This window comes from Diceros bicornis, chromosome X (assembly GCF_020826845.1).
Source record: "Diceros bicornis minor isolate mBicDic1 chromosome X, mDicBic1.mat.cur, whole genome shotgun sequence".
NCBI classification, from domain to species: Eukaryota; Metazoa; Chordata; class Mammalia; order Perissodactyla; family Rhinocerotidae; genus Diceros; species Diceros bicornis.
This window is the reverse complement of record NC_080781.1, coordinates 76,426,808-76,443,537: the sequence shown is the minus strand read 5'-3', so window position 1 is coordinate 76,443,537 and position 16,730 is coordinate 76,426,808. Positions and strand designations below refer to the sequence as shown.

Here is a 16,730-nt window from a genome sequence, read left to right as displayed (position 1 = left end):
CTATTACTGATTTTATTCTCCCTTCTTCTAAAAGAGATTCAAGGTTGTTGATAGTAACAGACATGTATGCAATAAGGCTGTTAAAATTGAAACACACACATACAAAAACGTGAAAATGAGAAGAAAAGCATGCCCACGGCCAGGCCTAACAGGTAGTTTAATTGGTCATTAAATTTTGGGCTGAGCTTCCTGACAGGAAAGGCAGGAAGAGAAACTCAGCAGGTTACATAATAATTATGTGACGAGAAACATGCCAATTCTGCAAGATATACTTTTTGCTGATACTGTATTAAAAGTGTTAAAAGTATTTGACATAGGATAACCTTATACAAGGGGCATTCAACTGAATAATGTCTTTAACCATGGTTCTGCAGCAAATCCATTAAGACCTTCTTAGTTGCAAGTGCTAATACCTAACTCAAACTGGCTTAAACAAGCAAAGGGTATTTATTGACTGGATTCGTATCTTAGGCAATAGCATGGGGACACTTTTTCTCCAGCTTTCTGATCTGTTTTCAATTCTGGCTCATTCTCAGGCTCTGCATGATGGCAATATGGCAGTAACAGGTCCAAACCTTACCTCCTCTCCCATGTTTAGCTCCTGGGAGGTAGAGTCAACTTCATAAGAAATACTTCAACAGAAAATGGAAAGAGGAGTGATCCGTCTGATGGAAATTGATGTAACCATAAGAATGGCAAATTGCTTCCACGTAGCAAATCATGTCTGCTGTTCTCTTCCTTTTGGCTACCCAATATCCTTCCCATACGTACACTTTTAAAAATGCCTATGCCTACATAAGCTGTATATACCACTTCCCCCAGCAGAATACCTAAAATCTCATCCACTTAAATAATGTACGTTTAGGAATGTACCAGGAACTCGAGGCGATGTGCAGTTCCCTCCATCAGATAGGGATGCGAGGTGACTTATGGCTAAGTTTTCTTGTTGTTTCTCTTCAGTGTGGTTATGTTTTTCATTTGAAATTCGATTGGGTTTATTTGTTTCAAATTTAGCCCTCCTTTTCCCATTCTTATTTTTTTTTTTTAAATTGAGATATAATTAACATATAACATATTAGTTTTAGGTGTTACAACATAATGATTTGATATATGTATATATTGCAAAATGATTACCAGAATAAGTTTAGTTAACATCCATCACCACACATAGTTACAGATTTTTTTATTGTGATGAGAACTTTTAAGATCTACTCTCTTAGCAACTTTCAAATAAACAATACAGTATACTTAACTATAGTCACCATGCTGTACATTACATCACCATAACTTATTTATGTTATAGCTGGAAGTTTATATACCTTTTGACCACTTTCACCCATTATATTAACTTTAGTTTTGAATATGTAGAACTTCAACATTTTTCCAAAAGTCAAAACCATACAAAAAGGTATGTTCAGAAAACTGTCATTCCCTTTGGTATCCTCTCTACCTCATTTTTCCACAGCCCTTGTAGGTAACCAACTTCATTGTTTTCCGGTTCATCCTTTCTGTATTTCTTTATGTAAAGAAAAACAGATATATGTATGCTTTCTTATTTTCCCTTTTTCTTACACAAAAGGTAGCATACTCTGTGTTCTCTTGCACTTTGCTTTGTCACTTAATATATTTTGGAAATCCCCTATCAATTCATAGATATCCTCCATATTCCCTTTTACAGCTGCATAGTACTTCATCATGTATGTGTTCTATAGTCTAGTCAACCAAACTCCTATGCTTTGACATTTACGTAGTTTCCAATATGATTAACAGATGTTTTGTCCTGTCCAAAACATCCATGGAGACATAGGGTCCACGCCAAAAGGTCCTTGACATTTGGTCCTGTCCAAAACCATTTGGCATGGAGACCAAATATGCTCATGGACATTATGGCATGGACCTTTTGTCAAAGACCTTTTGTCATGGACCATATGTCTTATAGACCAAATGTCTTATGGATGTTTTGGACAGGACCAAATATCAAGGACCTTTGTCATGGACCAAATGTCTTATGGACATTTTGGACAAGACCAAATGTCCTGCAAGGTCCAATAAATTACAATAACAAGCAGTGCTGCCATAAATAACCCTATACATTTTCATATTGTTAAAGCTGTGTGGTCAGGGTAAGTTTCTGAAAGTGAGATCGCTTGATTGAAGGATAAGTACATATGTAGTTTTATTAGATATTGCCAAAATCCCCTCCATAGGTGTAACGTTATTTTGCATTCTCCCCAGCAATGTATGAGAGCACCTGTTTTTCCATAACCTCACCAACAGAGTGTATTAATAGGCTTTGGTATTCTGCCAAGCTGAGTAGTGAGAAATGATACCTTAGTATAGTTTTAGTTTGCATTTATCTTATTATGGGTGAAGTTTAATATATTTTCATATGTTTGTGTCTGTAGGATTTTGGTCTTTCTATTCCTCTACTTTTAAAAATTCTTTATATAAATTAGGGCTGTTAACCCTTTATCTGTGATATATATTGCAAATATTTTCTCCCAGTTAGTCATCTGTTTTTGACTTTGCTTATGGTATTTATTTCCATGCAGAATTTTTAAAAACATTTTAAATCAAAATGATCATATTTTTCTTTTATTGTATCAGGATTTTTAGTCATAGTTAGGAAGCCTTTCCCAAAACCCAAGTTATAGAGTAACACATGTTTTGTCTAGTACATGTGTAATTTTATATATCTAGTTTTCCCAACACCAGTTATAAAATCACTAACTTTGCCAAAGTAATTTGAAATTTGAAACAACCTTTATCATACACTACACTTTTTATGTACTTGGGTCTTTTCTGGTCTTGCTATTCTATCCCATTGATTTGTCTGTTCAATGCTTCAGTGCTACAGTGTTTTACTTGTGGAAGCTTCATGGTAGAATGTTTGATATCTGATGGAGCTAGTTCTTCCCTGTCTTAATATTTTCCTTTTCAGTGTTTTCTTAGCCATTCTTGTGTGTTTATTTTTCTGTATGAACTTGAGAAAAGTTTATGATTCGTTAAAATGTAGCTAAATTTTAACTATACCAACATATGCTGTTGGAGATAGAACAGGATTGATTATTGCAATAAAAATCCTCATTTGGATGATGAGAGAATGGGAAATAATACTGTGGTCCTCAGTCCATAGAACATAACACGCTTCTGGACTGGAATAAGGATTTCCTGCCCTAACAGTATAGTGAGGCCCTCAGTCACTTGATATTTGAGCACCTGTTTTGCTCTTTTGGAGTATGTTCATTGTCGTCCATGGCCACATCTGAAATAGGCATTTAGATGACCTTAATGAAGATTTCTGTCATTAGCAGCCTACTTTCTTTCAGTGCTCCTAGGCACTGGAGATTGACTTAGGCCACTGGTTCTCAAAGTGTGGCCTCTGGACCAGCAACATCAGTATCATCTAGGAACTTGTTAGAATTGCAGATTCTCCGGCCCACCTCAGCTGTAGTGAAGCAGAAACTCTGGAGGTAGGATCCAGTGATTGGTGGTTTAACAAAATGATCCTTCAGGCGATTTGATACATGCTCAAGTTTGAGAACTACTGGTTTAGGAGTTGAATAAGCACAGGATATTATTTATCAGGCTTGGGAACTCTGGTAATCTAGCACCTTTAAAAGTTGAGCATACTTTCAATTATTTTCATTTGCTAAATGCCATGAATTAGTAACCAAACCCAGCGAGTTTGCTAAGTCATAATCTTTGAACATAGAATATATCCTGGGAATTTCTATTTCACAGCAAAAACCTGCTCATCCCTCTAGCTGTCAATTCAGTATCTTCCATTTTGACCTCTGACCATTCATAACAACCACCATGGTGGAGAGGCATAATAGGGGTAATTGTTGCCTTTTTCAGAAAGGGAACTCAAGAGCTCAGGAACAGGAGACATTTGAGAGAGGCCTAGGGATGTTGTTTTTCTGATATCCCAATTTTATCTCCCATTTTGTTTCCAACACCCTGCCTTTTTGATCATTAATTTAACCTTGAGCAGGGGATTTGGCTATCCCAGCCTTACCAGGATCTAATATTACCTGATACTTAGCCATTCCAATTTCTGGTTAAAGGCAGAAAGGCCGCCTTTTAGCAAGGTTGTGTTTTCTTTCCTCCCTGCTTTCAAATGAGCCAGTTTCAGCCTTCTCTTTGTTATAGGACCTCACCTAGAGCCAAAAGAAGTAACCAGCATGCTCCAAAATCCTAAACTTTTCATATCAAGTTCCTTAACTTTACAGCCTTGATAGATTTATGTTCTGAGTCTTAAGCTAAAACAGGTGACATTTTAGCCATCTCTTTCACTACTACATAACAAAGATTGCCAACTTCCTACATAATGATAGAGGAATCCTTAGCCCTACACCTTTGCTCAAGTCAGCCAATTCTATATTTTAGGGTTCTGTCACCTGTAAACTCTTTTGTTAACAATTTTGATTACAACTGACAGAAAACTCAAACTGGCTTAAGTAAACAAAAGATATTTATTGTGTCATATAACTAAAAACTCCAGAGGTAGACCAGTTTCAGGAATTGCTGGATATAAAGTTCAAACAGTGTCATCAGAACTTGTTTTCTCCCCATCTCTTGACTCTGCTTTCTTTCATGTGGGCTAATTTTCAGTTTCCACATGAGGACAAATTGTTTAGAGAGACTCCAAGCTTCTCGTTAACATCCAATAGGAGAGAGCAGGAGTGGTCGAAGTTCTGGCAGAAGTAGGGTCACTAGATTAGATACAGGATACCTAGTTAAATTTGAATTTCAGATTAGCAATGAATATTTTTTGTGTATGTCCCAAATATTACAGGAGACACCTCTCATACTAAAAATTAACTGGGCATCCTATATTTTATTTGCTAAATCTGGCAAGCCTAAACAGAAATTTCATTTCCTATCATTGGCTGTAAGTTACTTGCTGAACTCTAAATTAGTATTGTGGCCTAGTGAATGTAATAATCTGAATGACCAGGCCTGATTCATATAACTGCCTCTGGGGCCAGGAGAAACTCCACCAGAAATACGTAGACTGAAAGTGGAAAAAGCACGGTCTAGAAGCAGATCAAAGTCAAGGTATGGTTACCAAAAGAAAGGTCAATGGTATTAGGCAGCAAAAACAACAGATGTTATTCATAGGGGTGTTTCTTTTATCAACCTGTAAAAAAAAATGACAAAAATATAACGCAACAGTGACCTTTAGTGAAGTAATTGTGTGGGGACAAACCTAATATACTCAGGTATAAAATGTTCGGGTACAAAAAAAGCATGTATATCATGTCCTTTATCCTCTCTTCCTTAAATACTATTTCTCTTAACCAGGATTTTGATAGGAGCTAGACATCAGATAATTCAAGAATATACTCTCAGAAGAAATTAGGGAGTTCTGATATTCTTTGTTGCTAATTGTGGAGAGTTAATACTCAGCCAATTTTTGCCTTAATTGTGTTGCAAAATGGGAAAATATGCCAGCTATTTAAAACTTTTCCAAATATTGATTAAGCAACTTTAAGGCTAAAATGCACAGAAAAGTCACTTCTATCTTTTTTCCTAACTTTCATTGGGTTGTTTGTTTGCTCTTTTCAATGATTAGCTCTAGCAGAAAGTATCTTAATCTCTCACCCAAATTCTTGTTTTGTCCTTCTGCCAGTCACTAAGCTTCCAATCTCTAAGCCCATACTGCTGTCATCAACTAACTCCACCTTAGCTAAGGTGTGAGCTTCTCTGTGCACACTGGTTATCCCATACCTTATGTAACTGATGATAGGTGGTGGTGACTTGGAAGTTAACTGCCTCAAATGATGGTATGTTTCATTTTCAGGCAGCTGTAGTTATTAGAAGGTTTTCATTATATTGAGTTAAATAATGCTTCCCTATAACTATTCTGCACATTATTCTTCTGGGTAAAATTAGGATCAACAGAAAATAACTATGCTTCCTCTTTCAAATCACAATCCTTTCAAGTATTTAAAAACAATGTTTTCATTGTTCTCCTCCTCTCTTAGGTCTTTACTTTCCTTGCTACATATTATAATTCTTTAGACTGTTCCTTATATGACAGTTTATTTTCAGATTCTTCACCATCCCAATCACTCTTTCTTGACTTTTCTTAAAGCATCCATTTCAGGAGTAAGTACCTCAGATGTAGTTCACTAATAATTTTGTCTACATCCTGCACTTTATAATGTAGAGTAGAATCACGTTAGATATTTTACTGGCCAGGTCAGATTTTTAGCTTATAGTTGGCAATGGTGGGATGGTTTTTCCTCTCACAAACTATCTTCTAGCCAGGTTGCCTCCTCTTCCTCCTCAGTCTTTACTTATACAAATGATAAGTCCAAAACTTTACTTTGCAGTATACTTCTAGACTTCCTCCAGGTTCACATTAACCCTTGGATTTTTTTTTAACTAGTTGTAAAACTACATAATAAAACTATCATTCAACACATAGTTCTACATTTTTTCACTAAGTTGTGGCAACTTTGTCAAACACCGTGCTGAAAGGAAGATCCACTATTTCTACAACACTGATTTCCCAGTCTAATAACCCTATTAATAAAGTAAATTGGCATTAATTGTTCTTAGTCACTTTTTTATTAAGTATATTTCTGTTAAATTATTTTTTGAACATCGCTAGGTCTTTAAAGTGTACTACTAGCTTATAGTTTCTGGAATCCATTTCCTCACACCTTTTTTAATACTCAGACACCATATTGACAACTCTTGGCTTCTGTTAATTTTTCTTGTTTTCAATAATTTCTCACAGATGATGATTTTGTGGTCATATCTGCAAGTTATTTCAGGGCCAAGGAATGTAAATCACTAGAGGCTTAAGATTTACATTCATTTAGGTACTTTTACTTATCTTTCATTTTTTTTCATGTGTCTAGAACTATGTTTAACTTCAGCTTTCCAATGTGAAGCTTATTCTCTTTGGTGGACAAAATGGAAGGAAGATTTGAGTTAAGCATTTCTGTTTTCTCACCATCATTTCTTAAAATCACAATTTTCCATTAGCAATGTGTCTATCCATTTTCTACTTTTTCTTTTAGTTTTAAAACAAACCAAAGTAAAAGAAGACCCCCATTGTTGTCACTAACATTTTTATAAACTTTGGTTTGTTCTCATATATAGCCTGGCTAGACAATATTTCTACAGATTTGTACCACTCAAAAAGTTAATCCTTGATTATTTTCTTTAATTTTTGGATGTCATTTTGTTTGTATTTAAGCTCATCAGCAAGCTCCCTCTCAGCAATCAAATCCTTTTTTATTTTGGATTATTTTAGATGGCTCTCCCCTATGTTATTATTGCATTGTGTATGTTACATTCTTTTTCTTTCATACTCTTTGGATTACACATATATAATTTGTGAATTTTTCCAATTTGACTCTTCTTAAGTCCAGGATATGTGCATGACTATCCCCATCACTCTCTTCTTTCATTAACACAAGCTTCAACATAATATGATTCCTTTTTCTCAAGATTCCTATCACTTTTATATCACCAGGCCGCTTATCCCTGTTCATCAAAATTTAATTTAGAGTGGCAGTTTTCATGTTTTTCTGTCTTCCAAAAGATGAAATTTTCAGCAGGGCAAGTAAAGAATTTTTAGCAGCACTATTCTTATCAAAATGAGATTTCATGTTTGAAGTCTCCATGAGAGGTGACATTCTGTCAGGATTCTATCTTTTCTTTGTAACTATTGTGTAATCTATTTTAAAGATGTTAGAAAAGCAGAACCAATGCTTTTGGTTAGCATTGCTATTCTCTAGTAGATTACTAAAACTTCGTTTAGGATTCTCTCTCCTTTGATTATCATCCATGTACTTTATATCATGACTGTCCTCATTTTTTTTTCCAAAGCTGTCCAAAATATAACAGATAAGCCTGCTGAGATTAGTTTTCGATTACTAAAGATAGTCGAGTGAAAGTTGGTGACCACTTGTCTTTCAAATTTTAAGGCGAGGGTCAAGCGTTGGATAGGGATTCGGAATGATGCTTAAGGTCTTTTCCAAAACGAAGTATATGATGCTGAGAATAAATGTAGTACTAATATCACTATTTCTCCCAATTTTTTTGTGTGTGTGAGGAAGATCAGCCCTGAGCTAACATCTGCCAATCCTCCTCTTTTTGCTGAGGAAGACTGGCCCTGGGCTAACATCCACGCCCATCTTCCTCCACTTTATATGGGACGCCGCCACAGCATGGCTTGCCAAGCAGTGCATCGGTGCACGCCCAGGATCTGAACCGGTGAACCCCGGGCCGCCACGGCAGAGTGCGCGCACTTAACTGCTTGCGCCACCTGGCTGGCCCCCCTTCCAATTTTTAATCTCATATTTTTATTTTAATCTGTTCTATTTTTAATATGATGTAATCTTATAGTTTTATATGGGGTCCTAATTCCTTTATTATATAAATTGTTAAGTTTACAACTCATAACTCATATAGAATTATAAATATATTTAAGTCTAATTCCAAATTCTGCAGTCTTATAATAAAAATTACTGGGAATTCACTTTCAATATCTTCTGTTATTCAATTTTAATTGCAGTATTTTCTCTCTTTCTCAAATTTCAATTTGAAGGAATTTTGATCAGATTTGTAAGTCTCCTACTAAATGGACTCTTCCTAGTATGTACTCAGTCCCTGGTCCATCTATTTGTCATTGTAGATTATGATCCAATAACTAAAATACTGTTTATTGATACCCTCAATGTATGCAGTTGGAGCTGTCCTAAATCTGCTTTCTGTTCCAATATTACAGTCTTTAACTGGAAGAATAAATAAAAGGTAAACCCCTACTCCCCTCTCTAAGCCACTCAATTTATTTACTCAGCCCTTCAAAGTAAAATAAGAGACAAGAGTCAGAAAAAAATTGGAATACATTTCCTACCAGATATTGAAAATATAAATTTCGGAAGGAAAAAATCTGCACTGGTAGTTGATTTTTCATTAACATCAGAGTGTTGATAGAGGATTAAAATCTTCTGTGGTACCATAGAGAAGTTAAAGCACTTTCTGGAAATAAGTCATAAAATAGAAATCTAAAAAAGTAGATCAACATGTCCTCTCATCCAGCTTTCTAAGGAAAGCATAATGATACCTCCCCTCCCTTTAAAAAAAATGACACCTGAGTCTTCAGCTAAACTAAATGTGAAAGGTATATTCAAGAGAGATTTCCACTTCTGGTAAGATTGAGTAGATGTACTTTTCCCTATTCCTCTTACTAAGTACGACTGAAAACACTGACATTATATATAAGACAAAGATAAGATGACACTAAAATGTAGAGAGAAGACAAATCAGCTAGGGAGGGACCTTGGAACTTGAAGAAAAACATGGTGGTGAGTTCTCTGGATTTTCTTTTTGCCTCATGTATCCCAGACTGGGTGCTGAAGAAGCTAGTAACCCACAAATGCCCAAGGTTTCAGAAGAATAAAAGCCCCAACAAAAAGCCTGCTCTTTATAGCTAAAGTACCACAAAAGGGGCAGCTTAGCAAGATAGAAAAATTTTAGACAATAACTGCTCTACTCCAGCCAAACACCACAGAAACAGCTATATCCATCCTCATCCCTGCCAGCAAAAGCCAAGTAGAGAACCTAGATTTCCACTCTCTCCAAGATGTAATGAAGCACCCCAAAATCCCCTCCAGGGTGGTTTCAGAGAAGGTGGGGTAGAGAGACGACTTTCATCCCTGCTGAGTGGTAATGAACATCTCCCACCTGCACTGTTAGAGGAGACCACAAGGGGCAATGAGGAGGCTGGACTTCTACTCACATCTGGCTGTGAAGAGGCATCCCTCACCCTCCACGCTGGGGTAGTGTCAGAGGAGACAACATAATGGAGAGTCAGGACTTTCACCATCAGCCAGCAGTAATAAGGCAACCCCACCTCCCTTTCGGTGTCAGTGAAGGCTATGTGGGGAGTAGTAATGAGGCACTCTACTGCAGTCAGCAAGGGAGGTATGAAAGGAGGCCTAGCAGAGAAGCTGTAATATCCCCAACCAGAAGTAATAAGGATTACCCTCCGTTGGGTGCCAACAGAGACTTTTTGTATCTATATATTCAAGAAGCTGAGCAAACCCAACACAGAATAAACTTAAAAAAATTCAAGACACATCATAATTAAACTTCTGAAAACTAAAGACAAAAATAACTTGAAAGCAGCCAGAGGAAAATGACAACTGGCCTATAGGGGAAAAACAATTCAAATGACAAGGGTATCTCATCAGAAACCATGATGCCAGAGGAAAGCATCCAATTATTCAAGTGCCAAAAGAAAAGAACTGTCAATTCAGAATCCTATACCCAGTGAAATAGCCTTTATGAATAAAGGGGGAAATCAAGACATTCTAAGATAAGGAAAACTAAGAGAATTTGTTGCTGCCAGACTTACTCTAAGAGTCTTTAAATAAGGCTATTCTAAGTAGAAAGGAAAAGATATAAGAAGCAAACTTGTAACATCAGAAAGGAAGAAAGGATATAGCAAAAATATAGATAAATACAATAGACATTTCTTTTCCTTTTGAGTTTTTAAAATTGTGTTTGATGGCTGAAGCAGAAATTATAACATTGTTAGATGTGGTTCTAAATAGGTAGAGGAAATACTTAAGACAATTATATTACAAATGGGGGAGGATAAAGGAATATAGAAGGAGGTTAGTTTTCTGTACTTCATGAAAACTGTTAAAATGAGACCAGTAGATTGTAATAGATTATGTACAAATAATGTACTACCTAGAGAAGCTACTAAAAAAGCCATACAAAGAGTACACTCAATCATGCTATAGATAAACTAAAATGGAATTATAAGAGAGATACAAGAAACCCCAGGAATACAAGTAAAAGAAAACAGAGAAACACAGAAAGAAAGAACAAAGAGAAAACAAAAAGTAAAATGGCAATCTTAAGCCCTAACGTATCACAAATTACGTTAAAGCTAAATGGTCTAAATACACCAACTATAAAACAGATTGACAAAGTGGATTAAAAAATTACCCAACCACACACTTTCTACAAGAAACTCACTTCAAAATGATATAGGCAGTTGAAAGCAAAAGAATGGAAAAATATATATGATGTAAACATTAATCAAAGGAAAGCAGGAATGGCTACATTAATGTCAGATCAAGTAGACTTCAGAGCGAAGAAATAGAGAGGGAATTATATGATGATAAAAGGAGAAACCCACCAAGAAGACATAGAAATCTTAAATGTCTATGCCCCAAATATCAGAGCTGCAAAATATATGAAGCAAAAACTGATAGAACTTAGAAATAGAAAAACGCACAACTATAGTTGGAGACTTCAACACATCTCTATCAACGATTAATAGACCAACTAAAGAGAAAATTAGCAAGGATATAGAAGAACTCAACAACGCCTTCAACCAATAGGATCGAATTTACGTTTATGCCACACTCCATCCAACAACTGCAGAATACACATTTAAGTGTCCGTAGAACATATACCAAAATAGACCATATCTTGAAACAAGCGTTAACACATTTAAAAGAACTGAAATTATGCAGAGTGTGTTTTCTGACCACAGTAGAATCAAACTAGAAATCAATAAGAGAAAGGTACAAGAAAATCTCCAAACACTTATAAATTAAACAACATATTTCTAAACAATTCATGAATCAAAGAAGAAGTCTCAAGGGAAATAGAAAAAATTGTTGAACTGAATGAAAATGAAAATACAACATATCAAAATTTTGGGGACACAGCTAAAGAAGTGCTCAGAGGGAAATGAATAGGACTAAATGCATGCATTGGAATAGAGAAAAAGTCTCAAATAAACATCTAAGCTCCCACCCTAATAACCTGGAGAAAGAGGAGCATAAACCTAGGCCAAACAGAAGGAAGGAAATAATAAAAAGACAAGATCAGAAATAAATGAAATGAAATTGGAACAGAGAAAAAATAGAGAAAATCAGTGAAACCAATAGTAGGCTCTTTGAAAAGATCAATAAAATTGGCACACCTCTAGCAAGACTGCCAAAGAAAAAAGAGAGAAGACACAAATTAACAATATCAGAAATGAGAGAGAATACAAATACAGACCTTGTGGACATCAAAAAGGTAATCAGGGAATATTGCAAACAACTCTACACACATAAATTTGACAACTTCGATAAAATGGACCGATTCCTTGAAAAACACACACTACCATGTAAGAAATAGATAGTTTAAATACTCCTAAAACTATTCACCCAATATGGAGTAGTTTCAGTAGTCCTATAACTATTTAGTGAATTAAATTGGTAATTAAAAAACACTTCTCAAGCCAGCCCTGATGACTTAGCTGTTAAAGTTTTGCACACACTACTTCTGAGGCCCAGGTTCGGTTCCTGGGTGTGGAACCACACCACTCATCTGTCAGTAGCCATGCTGTGGTAGTGGCTTACATAGAAGAACCAGAAGAACTTACAACTATATACAACTATATACTTGGGGTCTGGCAGGTAGAAAGGAAGAAAAAAAGGAGGAAGATTGGCAACAGATGTTAGCTTAGGACAAATCTTTCCCTGCAAAAAAAAAACAAAACACTTCTAAATTCATTTTATGAAGATAGAATTACTATGATAACTAAGAAGGCAGTAAAAAAAAAAAACTATGTACCAAAATCCCTTATTAATATACTTGCAAAAATCTTTAACAAAATATTAGAAAATAAAATTCAGCAACATATCAAAAGAATTATGACATCTGACCAGTGATTATGACATCATGACCAGTGCAGTTCATTTCAGGGATGCAAGGCTGGTTCAATATTCAAAAATCAATGTAATTCACCATATTAAGAGGCTAAAGAAGAAAAATTACATGATTATATAAATTGGTGCAGAAAGTGATTTGACCAGATTCAACACCTATTCATGATAAAAATTCTCAGAAAAACAGAAATTGAGGGGGACTTTCTCAACTTGATAAAGAATAGCTACAAAAATGCTAGCATACTCAATAGTGATATATCTATGCTTTTCCCTTAAGATTGAGAACAAGACAAGAATGTCCACTGTCATTGCCCTTATTGAATATAGTGAGAGAAGTTCTAATTAGTGGAATAAAGCAAGAAAGGGAAATAAAACTGTTTGAAGATGACATAATTGTCTACATAGTAAATCCCAAGGAATATAACTCCCCAAACAAAATCTCCTAGAAGTGATAAGTGAGTCAACACTATGGCAAGATACAAAATCAACATACACAAATCCATTGTATTTCTATGTACTGGAAATGAACATATGGACACCAAAATTAAAAATACAATACCATTTACAATATCTCAAAAAAATGAAATACTTAGGTGAAAATCTAACAACATGTATAGGACTTGTATGCTGAAAACTACAAAAAGCTAATGAAAGAAATCATAAAGATCTAAATAAATAGAAATATAGTGTTCATGAATTGGAAGAACCAATATAGTAAAGATGTTAATTCTCCCCAAGTTGGTATACAGATTTGATGACACTCCTGTCAAAATCCCAGCAAGATCTTTATAAGTACAGATAAAATTATTCTAAAATTTATATAAAAAAGAAAACAAACTAGAATAGCTAAAAACATTTTGAAAAGGAAGAATAAAGCAAGAAGGACCTGTATACCTAATTTCAAGAATTATGATATAGCTACAGTAGTCAAAACTGTGTGGTATTGGTGGAGGAACAGATACACAGATCAATGGAATAGAATAGAGAATCCAGAAATAGAACCACACAAATATCTCCAACTGATTTTTTTACAAAGGTGCAAAAGCCATTAAATGGAATTACTCCCTTCTCAACAAATGATGCTGGGACAATTGGACTTCCATAGGCAAAAGAAAAAAAAGGAAAAGAAAAGAAAGATCCTCAACCTAAACCTCACATATTATATTAAGTTAATTCATAATAGATCATGGACTTAAGTATAAAACATAAAACTATAAAACTTTTTGAAAAAAACATAGGAGAAAATATTCAGATTATAGGGCTGGGCAGTCTTAGGCTTTTCACCAAAAGCGTGATCCTTAAAAGAAAATATATATAAATTGGACTTTCTCAAAATTAAAAAATTTTGCTCTGCAAAAGACTCGGTTAAGAAGAAGAAAAGACGAGCTACAGAGTAGGAACAAATATTTGCAAACCACATATACGACAAAGGTCCAGAGTATAGAATATATAAAGAACTCTCAAAACGCAACCAAAACAATCCAATTAGAGAATGAGCAAAAGACGTGAAGACACAGTTTAATGAAGAGGACATACAGATGGCAAATAAACATATGAAAAAGTATTCAACATCATTAGCCATCAGGGAAATACAAGTTAAAATTGTAATGACATATTACAATTTTACACAATTGTAATTTTACACAATTACAATGACTACACACACCCATGAGAATGGCTGAAATAAAAAAAGCATCACATGCAGAAACTCTCTCTCATACATTGCTGGTGGGAATGTAAAAAGGTACAGACACTCTTAAAACAGTTTGGCAGTTTCTTAAAACACATGCAACTACCATGCAACCCAGCAATTTCACTCCTGGGGATTTATCCCAGGGAAATAAAAATTTATATTCACACAAAGTCTGTACACAAATGTTTATAGCAACTTTATTTATAATAGCCAAAAATTGGAAACAACCCAGATGTACTTCAATGAGTGAATGGTTAAACTGTGGTCCATCCATACCATTGAATACTACTCAGCAATAAAAAGGAATGAACAGATAGATACAACAGCCTGGTTGAATTTCCAAAAGATTATGCTGAGTAAAAAATGCCAATTCAAAAAGGTTACTTACTGTATTATTTTATTTGTATAACATTCTTGAAAGGACAAAATTATAAATATGGAGAATGAATTAGTGCTTGCCAGGGTTTAGAGATGGGGGCAGGAAGAAGGTAAGTGTGGCTATAAAAGAGCAACATGAGGGATCCTCTGGTGATGAAAGCATTCTGTATCTTGATTTTATCAATCTCAAGATCCTAGTTGTGATATTGTCTTATAATTTTGCAAGATGTTACTATTTGGGGAAAGTGGTAAAGGGTACATGGAATCCCTCTGCATTATTTCTTGTAACTGCATGTGAATATACAATTTTAAAAATTGGCCTGGCAGAGCTAGGGAGCTGTACATCTTATAAAATCAAAATTAGAAATTATTTTTATAAGTGGTATGATCCTTGGAGAGTTTATATTGGATAAGTTTTCCATTGAGAACTTTCTTATAAAATTCCAGTTAAATAGTTTGTAGCAAGTAACAAAGCAAGGAAAAACTGCCGTAAGATTGTGTGCCAGAGTACCTCTTATGTTCCCAGGGTGCTGTGGCCATAGAGGGATTAGTTTAACGTAATTGCTAATGAAAAAAGACCTTGATATTTCTGCTTAATAAGCAATAACCCTGCAGTTCACTAGAACACTCAATGGTCAGTGTGGAGGAATGATTCATGGCTATAATCACATTTTTTGACTGCACTTTTTTTTCTCCTTACCACAGGAAAAATCAAAACAACAAGAAAAGAAAAATTCAAGAAATTAGGAAAAAAAAGAAATGGACGTGACATTAAAAAAATCGAGCCTTTTCTTGAGCAAATAATATCTGCTTTACATGTAGGTGGAGTACATTCCACTCTGGTTGAGAAGCAAAATTATTCATTCTTATCCACCAGTGAAATGGGAAGGCCCTGCAAAGTGGAGATTGGCTCAGGACACGGAGTTTTGGAGGGCTAGAAGTTCCTCATTAGCCTAATGAGCAAGATAGTAGCTTGTGTGGGGTAAGGAAGGGAAAATTTTCTTTAATTCTTTCTCTGAAGAGCTAAACTACTAAGCAGAGCTTCCCCTTAGGTAGTAATTCCCTTTACTACATCTTCTGTGTGTGTTACTGATTTCTGAAAAAAGGCTGCATTTCAGAAACAATCCCCTCTAGCTTGTTTTTATACTTGTGAAATAAATGATAATGTTAATGGTAACTCAAGTAGGATTAAACCCTCCTTACCTCATTTGATTTAACTTTCGCACTGAAACATAGGCTGGGGTGAGGTTTGAGGGTGCAGTGGTGTGCATGAAAGCTCTGTACACACCAGGGAACTGTTTTGTCAGTTATTTCTGAGCTGTAGTCTTTTTTTTTTTTAAGATTTTATTTATTTATTTTTCCCCCAAAAGCCCCAGTAGATAGTTGTATGTCATAGCTGCACATCCTTCTAGTTGCTGTACATGGGACACGGCCTCAGCATGGCCGGAGAAGCGGTGCGTCGGTGCGCGCCCGGGATCCAAACCCGGGTCGCCAACAGCGGAGCGTGGGCACTTAACCGCTAAGCCACGGGGCCGGCCCTGAGGTGTATTCCTTAGCTTTCCAATCCCAAACATCAGAATGTTGGCATCCCTGGAGTTTCTCCCTTTTCTTTTTCACCATCCTATACTTTCCACATTTTCTTCCCCTTCCTTCAGGGCCTTGTCCCCAAAACCTCGCCTTGGGCTATTGTGTCATACAGAAGGGAAGTGGTTGAATTGTTACTTTTTTTCTAAAGGAGACTAGTTTATCTCCTTTGTAGGAGATTTTTGGAATGTTCCTGGTAAGAGGCTTAATATCAGATCAAAGTGCCCTTCGCTGTAAATTACAGATATTGAAATAAGACAAAGTTCCTAAGAGAAATATACTTATACCGTTAGAAAAGGGTACTGCATGGCTTTCAAAGTTGGCTTCAGTCATCCCCAGCCTTGTTCCCCATACCTTTTAGAGAC

The 16,730-nt window shown here is 35.6% G+C and overlaps 1 protein-coding gene across 1 annotated transcript in view; it reads left to right on the top strand.

Annotated features, from left to right (window-relative positions):
- Nucleotides 1-16,046, top strand: part of RPS6KA6 (ribosomal protein S6 kinase A6) — a 154,946-nt gene extending 138,900 nt beyond the window's left edge. The window contains exon 21 of the mRNA XM_058536261.1: nucleotides 15,487-16,046. Coding sequence (XP_058392244.1) covers nucleotides 15,487-15,528 — 42 coding nt within the window. The 3' untranslated portion in view covers nucleotides 15,529-16,046. The remainder of the gene's footprint in view (nucleotides 1-15,486) is intronic.
- The last annotated feature ends 684 nt before the right edge of the window (nucleotides 16,047-16,730 follow it).